The 11301-nt window shown below is 43.1% G+C and overlaps 1 protein-coding gene across 2 annotated transcripts in view; it reads left to right on the forward strand.

The window, feature by feature from the left end:
* The window catches only part of SEPSECS (Sep (O-phosphoserine) tRNA:Sec (selenocysteine) tRNA synthase), a 43145-nt gene that overhangs the window by 5129 nt on the left and 26715 nt on the right, over nt 1–11301 (forward strand). For both annotated transcript variants that reach the window (XR_314241.2, XM_005877661.2), the window contains exons 2-5: nt 538–692; nt 4253–4371; nt 5406–5564; nt 9649–9802. Coding sequence is in view for 1 of the 2 variants with exons in the window: in XM_005877661.2 (XP_005877723.1) it covers nt 538–692; nt 4253–4371; nt 5406–5564; nt 9649–9802 (587 nt within the window). In the remaining variant the exon portion in view is untranslated. The remainder of the gene's footprint in view (nt 1–537; nt 693–4252; nt 4372–5405; nt 5565–9648; nt 9803–11301) is intronic.

The following is an 11301-nucleotide window of genomic DNA, read 5'->3' on the forward strand; positions in this document are numbered from 1 at the left end:
GCCGCCATCTTGGCTGACAGTTAATTTGCATATCTCCCTGATTAGCCAATGGGAAGGGTAGCGGTCGTACGCCAATTACCATGTTTCTCTTTTATTAGTGTAGATTCCTTCTCGAATCTGTAGGTCATTGTAATGTAGTGTAACATAAACATTCTTCCTAGTTGAGGGTTCTTCATTGTGCTGAATTTCTATCTGAATTTTGGACAGCAAGGAGCATTGCAAAATGACACCTGGAAAGGTTTTAAAATGCATCGAGGTGCATTCTAAGGAACGACGAAACCATCTTAAATAATAATTAAATTATAATTCACTCGAATCTGTAGGTCATTGTAATGTAGTGTAACATAAACATTCTTCCTAGTTGAGGGTTCTTCATTGTGCTGAATTTCTATCTGAATTTTGGACAGCAAGGAGCATTGCAAAATGACACCTGGAAAGGTTTTAAAATGCATCGAGGTGCATTCTAAGGAACGACGAAACCATCTTAAATAATAATTAAATTATAATTCACTATAATTACGTGTTTTTTGTTTTAAGGGCAAATGTCCAGAGGATGGTTGGGATGAAAGTACACTCGAACTCTTTCTACATGAACTGGCGATCATGGACAGCAACAATTTCCTGGGCAACTGTGGTGTGGGAGAACGGGAAGGGAGAGTGGCTTCGGCGTTAGTTGCTCGGCGTCATTACAGGTATTTTTTTTTTTCAAAGAACCTGTGAAAACATTGCTTTCCTTGCCTTTTTTTTTGCTAAAAACAATGGTGGCAGTATTCATCATATTAGATTATAAAATGTCTGTTTGGAATCTATTTCTTCCCTATTCACATGGGCATGTAAACTTAGATGCGACAATTTAATCTGAGTAGGTGCTCTTCAAGACAGCAGGGTAAAAGTTCTTGTCAGGCTCTGGGTAGTTAACAACACTGGCTCTATGTTCTGTTAAGAACAATTAACCTGCCCTAACTGGTTTGGCTCAGTGGCTAGAGCGTTGACTAGCGGACTGAAGGGTCCCAGGTTCGAGTCAAGGGCATGTACCTTGCTTGCGGGCACATCCCCAGTAGGGAGTGTGCAGGATGCAGCTGATCGATGTTTTTCTCTCATCAGATGTTTCTAACTCTCTATCCCTCTCCCTCTCTGTAAAAAATCAATAAAACATATTTTAAAAAAACAATTAACATAATAAACCTATTATTTGTATGAGTTTAAAATATCTTAAGGTTTTTTATGATTTTCCATGTTTCTTTTCTACAGTTGCAAGTATTTTTAGAGAATGATATATAGATAGAACTATAAATCATTGTTTATCTGCATCTAAACTGAATCCCATTTTATAAGCACCTTGCTTTGTTGTGATAGATGTAGGAAAGGGTATATTAAATTTAATATTAGATTATTAAGTTACTCTTATATTTTTTCAAAAAGCTTTTCATCAATCCTGATAACCATGTAATTGACAGTGGTTTCAAATATAGTCATTTCTCTATTCTACCTTTCTGTGAAATATAGGTAAACTCTAAAATGAAAACTCCTGTCTTCCATGATTTAAAATTTTACTGAAGTTTGACAACCCCTAGGTTTAACAGTCTGGTTTGAATAATCTTAGTTGAAGAAAAGTTCCATGATGATATTTTCTATCCCATAGTTGAATTTTTTTTCAATCAAAACCACCAAACTTCTAGTTGAATTAAAAGGTTCAAACTTCAAGTTATAAAATAAATAAGTCATGGGATGTAATGTATAGCATGTTACCTATAATTAATAACACTGTTTTGTATATTTGAAAGTTGCTAAGAGCGTAGATCTTAAAAGTTCTCGTCACAAGAAAGAAAAACTTGTTACTGTGTGTGATGATGGATGTGAACTAGACTTGTTGGTGATCATTTTACAATATATACAAACATTGAATCATTATTTTGTATACCTGAAACTAATATGATGTTATATGTCAGTTAGAGACCCGGTGCACGAAATTTGTGCATGGGACGGGGCGGGTGTCCCTCAACCTGGCCTGCATCCTCTCCAATCTGGGACCCCTTGGGGGATGTCCAACTGCCAGTTTGGGATTGGGCCTAAACTGGCAGTTGGACATCCCTCTCACAATCCAAGACTGTTGGCTCCTAACCATTTGCCTGCCTGCCTGCTTGATTTCTCATAACCGCTTCTGCCTGCCAACCTGATTGTCCCCTAAACGCTCCTCTGCTGGCCTGATTGACACCTAACTGCTCCCCTGCCGCCCGATGGCTCCCAGCTGCCCTCTCCTGGCCCGATTGCCCACAACTACCCTGCCCTGCTGGCCCAACCACCCCCAACTGCCCTCCACTGCTGGCCCAACAACCCCCAACTGCCCTCCCCTGCTGGCCTGGTTGCCCACAACTGCCCTCCCCTGCCGGCCTGATTGCCCACAACTGCCCTCCCCTGCCAGCCTGATCACCCCAACAATCCTCTCCTGCCAGCCTGATCACCCACAACTGCTCTCCCCTGCCTGCCTGATCGCCCACAACTGCCCGCCCCTGCCCGCCTGATCCCCCACAACTGCCCTCCCCTCTGGCCCGGTGGCCCCCAACTGCCCTCCCCTGCCAGCCTGTTCATCCCCAACTCCCCTCCCCTGCCAGCCTGATCACCCACAACTGCTCTCCCCTGCCTGCCTGATCGCCCACAACTGCCCGCCCCTGCCCGCCTGATCCCCCACAACTGCCCTCCCCTCTGGCCCGGTGGCCCCCAACTGCCCTCCCCTGCCAGCCTGTTCATCCCCAACTCCCCTCCTCTGCCAGCCTGATCACCCACAACTGCCCTCCCCTGCCGGCCTGATTGCCCACAATTGCCCTCCGCTGCCACCTAATTGCCACCAACTCCCCTACCCTACCAGCCTGATTGCCCCCAACTGCCCTCCCCTGCTGGCCTGATCGCCCACAACTGCCCTCCCCTGCTGGCCTGTTCACCCACAACTGCCCTTCCATGCTGGCCTGATTGCCCACAACTGCCCTGCCCTGCCATGACCCATCTCCTCCTCCAGGCCCCACCTCTGCTGTGTGCATGGCCATCTTGTGACGGCCATCTTGTGACGACGTGAGGGCGTGATGTGTGAGGGAGTGACGCCACCTAGGCTATTACTAGTACAGATTATATGTGTCAGTTAAAAGAAAAACCTTATTGCAGTTAAAACTAACGATAACTAATGTATAACTTGGGTGAAAAATTCATGTTAAAAATGGGCTGATAACAGTTATCTGTAAAAAATGCTTTGTACATGAGGTTTTAGTGGTAATGAAGTGTGACACTAGTGTTCTGTGATAATTCCAATATGCAGAGTTTCTGATCTATTTAACTATAAATTACAAATAGATTTTTGATTTTGAAGAATATTCAGAGGTATTTTTAAGCGGTGTATACCATCTAATTTAAAATGAGTGGATTAGCATATGCATTTTCAAAGAATGGATTAAGGCAATATTTGAAATATCAACTCATCTCCATTGGAACTTAGTCCCCTGCTCTGGTTAGGGGAAAAGGAAAGAAAGAAGAGAATTTAACGCTGCAGATATTTTGCTTTTCTATTGTTGCACAGCAAACCTCAAAAACATGGTGGCTTGAAACAGTCATGTATCATCTCCTAGTTCTGTGGGTAAACTGGGCTCAGCAGGGTGATGATTACTTTGGGTTTCTCATGTGGTTGCAGTCAGATGGTGGCTGAGCATTTAGTCACCTGAAGGTTCAACTGGGCAGTTTATCCAAGTTGGCACACTTAGGTTGCTGGGAGCCCAGTTGCCCTCTCGATGTGGCTTTGGCTTCTCCCAGGAGGGCATGTGGAGTACAAAAGGGAGTCCTTAAGAACAAGCCCTTCAAGAGCCTGGGTAGGAAACTTTAAGGCTTCTTATGCTCTAACTCAGAAGTTCCAGATATCACTTCTGCTACTTTCTTTCTGGCCCAGCAAGTCTCTAAGGCTTGACCAGATTCAAGTGGAGGGAATTAGACTCCATCTCTTGGTGTGGCAGTACCATATGGGCATAGGGAGAAAAGGAATTAATGGTGGCCAGCTTTGGAGACTAGATAGGAGAGCAAAATTGATGAATTTATTTCAACATAATAGGATATTTTCGTATTATTAATAGTTTATGCAATATATCTACATTAGTCAAGTATTGCCCCTGGTATTTTTTTTTTTTTTTTTTGGTTATTGCATTGTATACTTATACAGTGGATTACTTAGAACATTGAATATTTTTGTCCAGTTGTTGGCCCATTTTTTGCTTAGGTTCATTCATGGAATTGGACGATCGGGTGATATTTCTGCTGTGCAACCAAAAGCTGCAGGTTCTAGCCTTTTGAACAAAATTGCCAATTCTTTGGTCCTGGACATCATAAAGATGGCTGGTATGTACTGTGTTAATCATACTTTTGGCTGACCAGCCACACAAACTTTGCCTACTTTCTTTTATTAATGTCTCTTTCAAAAAGGATACAAATGATTTTTGAGAAGACATATCTATCTATATATATATAAAAGGCTAAGCGACCGTCTGACCAGCTGGTAGGTATGACGCACACTGACCACCAGGGGGCAGACGCTCACTGCAGAAGCTGCTGAGCTGTGGTGACTTGGCAGCAGCAGTTCTCGGGTGATGCACCCCGGAGCCAGAGAGGAGGGAGCCCAATTCCTCCCAGGGCCATGCGATTCCACCTTTGGCCGTGGGTTATGTTGTTGGGGCACTGTTGGCCCTGAATCTGGTTTACTGCTGAGCTGTGGTGACTTGGCAGTGGAGGTTCTCGGGTGACACACCCCGGAACCAGAGAGGAGGGGGCCATGTGATTTCACCTTTGGCCGTGGGTTATGTTGTTGCTGGGGCGCTGTTGGCCCTGAATCTGGTTTACTGCACACTTGTGTTTGTGTTGCACACCCTGTATGACAGCAACTTTGCCAAGTGCCCTCTTGCACTCTGGGACCCCTTGGGGATGTCGGAGATCCAGTTTCGGCCTATCCCGAAGGCCAGGCTGAGGGACCCCACCTGCCAGAGGGACCCTGCTCACTCCGCAGATGCCCTTCGAGCCATGGCACCGCCCCAGGTGTGGCTGGCCGGGGAGGGACCATGGGAAGTTGGCTCCAGGGCATGTCCGGCCCGTCTCGCCCAGTCCCACCCCGCTGGCCACCTTCTAATAAATTTCCTTTCAATGTGCACAAATCCGTGCACCAGGTCACTAATGTATGTATAAAAACCTTTAGAATAAGATAGAAAATTAGATCATAAGCATGGAGGATGAAATTGGCAGTGAGCTTCCTGAGAGTGAGTAAAGAAGAAGCAGCACTAAATCTACAACTCTTATTATTTGCTAGAAGTATATAATTCCTTCAAGAAGAAAGCTGGTTTTTCAATGGAATAACTAATTTCTGTTTTACTTCTTATTCCTAGGTGTCCATACAGTGACCAATTGCTTTGTAGTGCCTATGGCAACTGGTATGAGTCTAACTCTGTGTTTCTTGACATTACGACACAAAAGACCAAAGGCAAAGTATATTATATGGCCACGAATAGACCAGAAGTCCTGCTTTAAATCCATGATCACTGCAGGTAAAAGAAGAGACATGTTGTATACTAGTATAATGTATTCAGTATCAGTTAGACATTTCAAACTTTTTATGTAAAGATATATAAATGAAAAGAAACTAAACCTATTTCTTTTTTTTTAATATATTTTTTTATTGATTAAGATATTACATATGTGTCCTTAAAACCTATTTCTTTTTATTGTGATAAAATACACATAAAATTACCATTTTAAAATGTACAGTTTCATGATAGTAAGTACATTCACATTGTTGTGCAACTATAATCACCATTCATTTCCAGAACTTATTCATCCTCTTAAACTGAAATTCTGCCCATTAAACAGTAACTGCCCCTTCCCACTGCTCCCAGTCCCTAGCAATCATCATTCTCCTTTCTGTCTCTATGAATTTGACTACTCTAGAGTATTTTCCCTTTGGGACTGGCTTATTTTACTTATGCCTTTAAGCTTTAATCCATGGTATACTACGTGTCAGAATTTCCTTTTTAAAGACTGACTGACATTCCATTCTCTGTGTGTGTGTGTGTGCTTGTACATGCGCATGCATGTGTGTGTCAAGTCGAATTTGAGAATTTAACATTATTTTTGAATGACTTCAGTCTGTTGTATGAAATGAACAGTATTGGGCTGTAATTGAACTCCATAAATAATCCTAAAGAAACTCATGTAAAAGGATTTATAATAGGGACATATAGCAGAAATTGATAGACTTCAAAAAATACACTGATTTATTTTAAATGGTGTAAAGTTATCAAGTCTGTTAATTTGCATCCTATTAACTAAAGAATTGATAACCACATTCTTGGAATTTGGAAAAGACTGCCTTATTGAAAAACTGAAAACTATTTTCCAAAAGATGTTGGCCTATGATTTACAGTTTATTCTTTTTCAGGATAGCCTCTATTCTTAGGAAGCAAGATTATTGTATTTGTAAAAAAAACACCACAACTTGTATTTTAATTGCTTGAAAGCAAAATAGAGTTGGGTCTAGAGAATTTGAAAAACAGTAAAAATTAGCTGTCTTCAGGAAATTACTTATTTAAGTAAAGTTTGTATATTTGTTTTAATAGCTTTGAAGGTATGTATTTAAAAAAACCTGGATACCTCTGAACCACGTATTTGAAATGATGACTTTATAGTGGCCAGGGTTTTATATTTCTGTAGATAGAATGCAGACAACTTGGTGTGGATTCTAAAACTCAAAAGAAAACTACTTGCTCTTAACTTTGCTCTAACTTGCTGTGTGACCTTGGGGAAACCACTTAATCTTCCTGAACTTTGGCTCCCTTATCTTTGAAATGAGTGAGTTGAGCTAAATGATTTCTAAATCCTTTAGGCTTTTCAATCCATGAATCTAGCCTGCTGCTAGATTTGGTATTTGGGAAGACTGAAGATGAGACTGCATAATAACTTTATGTGCAAAATTTCCCAGGTTTATTTTCTATCCAATTTCTGAGACTTAAACCTTTAGGTTTTACTTTTATCCTAGGTTTTGCTTTGTTAGGTATTTACTAGTATCACAGAGGACTATATATCTACACTAATAAAAGAGAAACATGGTAATTGGTGTACGACCGCTACCCTTTTCATTGGCTAATCAGTGAGTATATGCAAATTAACTGTCAGCCAAGATGGCGGCCGGCAGCCAGGTACTGAAGCGAGCAGGAGGCTTGCTTGCTGCAGACTCCAACGTTCCCCGCCTAACTTGCCAGCCTCTCAGTTGCAACTCTAAGCAACTATATACTATGTTGCAAATAAGAAGCTAAACAAAACCCCAGAAAAGGGCTTCCATTCAGCCGGGCTCGGACCACAACATTGTATCTATGTTTTCAGCAGCGAGGCCTCAGAGCTAAAGCTGGCCCAGAATAAAAAAAAAAGAGAGAAGAAAACAAGGAGCGGTTGGAAGCTTTAGTCACTCGCCAGCCGGAAAACAGCCCTCAGCCCCTCACCCAGACTGGCCAGGCACCCCAGTGGGGACCCCCACCCTGATCCAGGACACCCTTCAGGGCAAACCAGCCAGCCCCTACCCATGCACCAGGCCTCTATCCTATATAGTAAAAGGGTAATAGGCCTCCCAGCACCGGGATCAGCGGAGCAGCGAGGCTCCCGGCACCGGGATCAGCATGACAGGGGGCAGCGCCCAAACCCCCTGATCGCCCTGTGGCTCTGTATGTGACAGGGGGCAGCGCCCAAACCCCCTGATCGCCCTGCGGCTCTGTGTGTGACAGGGGGCGGGGCCACAACCTCCCTATCCGCCCTACTCTGTTCGTGACAGGGGAAGGCACCCCAACCCCCTGATCAGCCCTCCTCTGTGCCTGATAGGGGGGAGCTCCCCAATCCCCTGATTGCCCTGCGGCTCTGTGTGTGACAGGGGGCAGCGCCCAAACCCCCTGATCGCCCTGTGGCTCTGTGAGTGACAGGGGGCGGGGCCACAACCTCCCTATCCGCCCTACTCTGTTCGTGACAGGGGAAGGCACCCCAACCCCCTGATCAGCCCTCCTCTGTGCCTGATAGGGGGGAGCTCCCCAATCCCCTGATTGCCCTGCGGCTCTGTGTGTGACAGGGGGCAGCGCCCAAACCCCCTGATCGCCCTGTGGCTCTGTGAGTGACAGGGGGCGGGGCCACAACCTCCCTATCCGCCCTACTCTGTTCGTGACAGGGGAAGGCACCCCAACCCCCTGATCAGCCCTCCTCTGTGCCTGATAGGGGGGAGCTCCCCAATCCCCTGACTGCCCTGCGGCTCTGTGTGTGACAGGGGGCAGCGCCCAAACCCCCTGATCGCCCTGTGGCTCTGTGAGTGACAGGGGGCGGGGCCACAACCTCCCTATCCGCCCTACTCTGTTCGTGACAGGGGAAGGCACCCCAACCCCCTGATCAGCCCTCCTCTGTGCCTGATAGGGGGGAGCTCCCCAATCCCCTGACTGCCCTGCGGCTCTGCTAGTATATATAAAATAGAGAAATATGCTAATTAACTGGGACACTGTAACAGGTCGACTGGACAGGAGGAGGTTGCGTGGGCAGCGTTGGGGGCGGGGCCGCAGGGGCCTCCGCGCGCCTGCGCTGGCGGAGGGCCTGATCAGCAGTGGCAGTGGCTGCTTCAAGGGCCGGAGAGGGAGTGGGTGGCGCCTCGTGATTTAGTAGTTATATAAGTGCTTTGTACATTATTTAGTGTATATTTTGCTTATACAACTTTTTAAGTTTACGGATACCTAAGTATTTACCATACAAGGTTACATAGTTAATATTTGGGGGGACCTTTGATCACATGCTAGTTAGGTGTACTAATTCAATTGAAAATTGAAAACAATTTTTTAAAAATATGTTTTTATTGATTTTAGAGAGAGGAAGGGAGAGGGAGAGTGAGCCTCATCAATGAGAGAGAAACATCAATCAGCTGCCTCCTGCACGCCCCTCCACCTGGGATTGAGCCTGCAACCCAGGCATGTGCCCTGACTGGGAATAGGACTGGTGACTTCTTGGTGCATGGGATGACGCTTAACTAACTGAGCCACAACAGCCAGGGCAAAAAACAATTTTTATATTTAGGTTATAGAAGGCCCTTGTAAGCTATGAAATGAGTCATTGATCCCTAGGCTACTAAAATGCATTACCTTTTCTTTAGAGGTAAAATATTAAGTTGATGATTGTGATTTGTTTCAATACTTGAGTTATTTTTATTCATATCTGAAAGGAAGTGAACTTTAAAATAAAACTTAAGCATTGCCAGAGAATGTGTAGATTTATTTTTCTGTGGACTAGTGATCATTTTTGTCATCAGTGGCTGTTACTACTTTTATAGATGTATATTTAACATGTTCTCCTTACTTCCCAGAATTAGTCTTTTTTGTCATATCAAAGTGCTAAATAGATTTGTGGTCCTAATTGTAGTCTAGTGGTCCTTCACGTTATTTTGACCTGCCTTTGACTCATTCCAGTGTTGAGCCAGGTCTTTTTTGCTAGAGGAGGGTTCTTCGACCAAAATAAGTATTTAGAGTTCTTGTGTAGAATAGCGCTACTTCCTAGAGTTTCAGGGTCTTCTCTTATTTAGTTTACACTAATATTTTGATTTCTGATTTGGTTGGTTAGGTTTTGAGCCTGTGGTGATAGAGAACGTTTTAGAAGGCGATGAGCTGCGCACAGACCTGAAAGCAGTAGAAGCTAAAATCCAGGAACTTGGGTCTGATAACGTGCTTTGTGTTCATTCTACTACATCCTGTTTTGCTCCAAGGGTACCTGACAGGTAAATGATTTGTGAATATTGTCCTTTAGGTATTCATCAGTCTTTTATGTATATATTTATTTTATTTTTGTATTTATTTTAAATATATTGTTATTGATTTCAGAGAGGAAGGGAAAGGAGGAGAGAGAGCGCTGCCTCTTGCCTGCCCCCACTGGGGACCGAGCCCACAACCTGGGAATGTGCCCTTAACCGTAATTGAACCCTGGACTCTTCAGTCTGCAGGTTGACACTCTGTCCACTGAGCCAAACTGGCTAGGATTTCATCAGTCTTTTAAATAAAGTATACATATACTAATTTTCAAAGATGCTTAAGTAACATTTGGCAGTAAATAGGTGAATGGACTGTTCCAAGAGAATAAATTGACCTTGTGTAGAATAGCGCTACTTACTGAGAAACAGCATCATCTCTTGAGAAAATAAAAATTTGATATAGAAGAAGGAAAAACAACAAGTACCAAGTGGAGATTCCTTTGTCACCCGAGTAGATGCAGAGCATCTGTTTCTTGCTCTTTTTTCTGTTTCTGGTTTCTTAGCATCTTTTCCCTCATTATGTAATAGAAGTTTCTAAACAAAATAGTGGATTTACTTGTTTTCATTGTTATCTCTACTCCTTTGATCTAACAGTTTTCCTGTGTAGGAACTATTAGTAGTAACAGATTTTAAACAGAAAATTTTAGAATTATTTGTTGCCCTTTGAATATTTTTTAATTGGAAGATTAATACAGATGTACACTTGGGTATACACAGTGGTTGCCTTTGCATTCTGAGAAAAATGCAAATGTGTAAGATAAGAAAATAAAAGGGGAAAAAAGCAAATGTTTACTTTTCTAAAGGATGCCACAAATTTTTAATCTGAAAATGTAATATGCTTAGTTATAGGAATACAGATTTCTAGTTTTGATAACAAGTCTTTGTTTCATTTTAACATTTTGAATAAAATACTAGTAATTTGTTAAAATTATATTGACTTTGTTTACTATTTTTGTAGCACCAAATTATACTTTGGTTTCCATGGAATCACATAATTTGGCAGTAATGAATGCATATTGGCTTTTACTATCTTATACTATCTTATATAAAGATAAGAGATAATTTTAAAACTACGCTCATGAAAATTTGCCTTGCTCCAACCATGAGTCTGTGAATTTTAAGATTATATTGCAAATAATACAATCTAATCTAATAATAGACAAACATGGTAATTGACCATACCTCCACTACGCTTCCCATTGGCTAATCAGCAGGATATGCAAATTAACCTAATCAAGATGGTGGCCGGCAGCCACCCAGCTGAAGCAAGCAGGAGGCTTGCTTGCTCCAGTGATGGAGGAAGCCAAGCTTCCTTCCTGCTGCAGCTGGGCTCTGAGCTCCACTCTAAGCAACAAAGTTTCAATTATAGAAGCTAAACAAACCCCAGATACCTGCTTTCAGCAGGCCCTGGCCTCGGAGCTGGAGCGGCAGCAAAGTTTCAATTATAGAAGGTAAATAAATCCCAGAAT

Source organism: Myotis brandtii, unplaced genomic scaffold, assembly GCF_000412655.1.
Source record: "Myotis brandtii unplaced genomic scaffold, ASM41265v1 scaffold525, whole genome shotgun sequence".
Taxonomy (NCBI): Eukaryota; Metazoa; Chordata; class Mammalia; order Chiroptera; family Vespertilionidae; genus Myotis; species Myotis brandtii.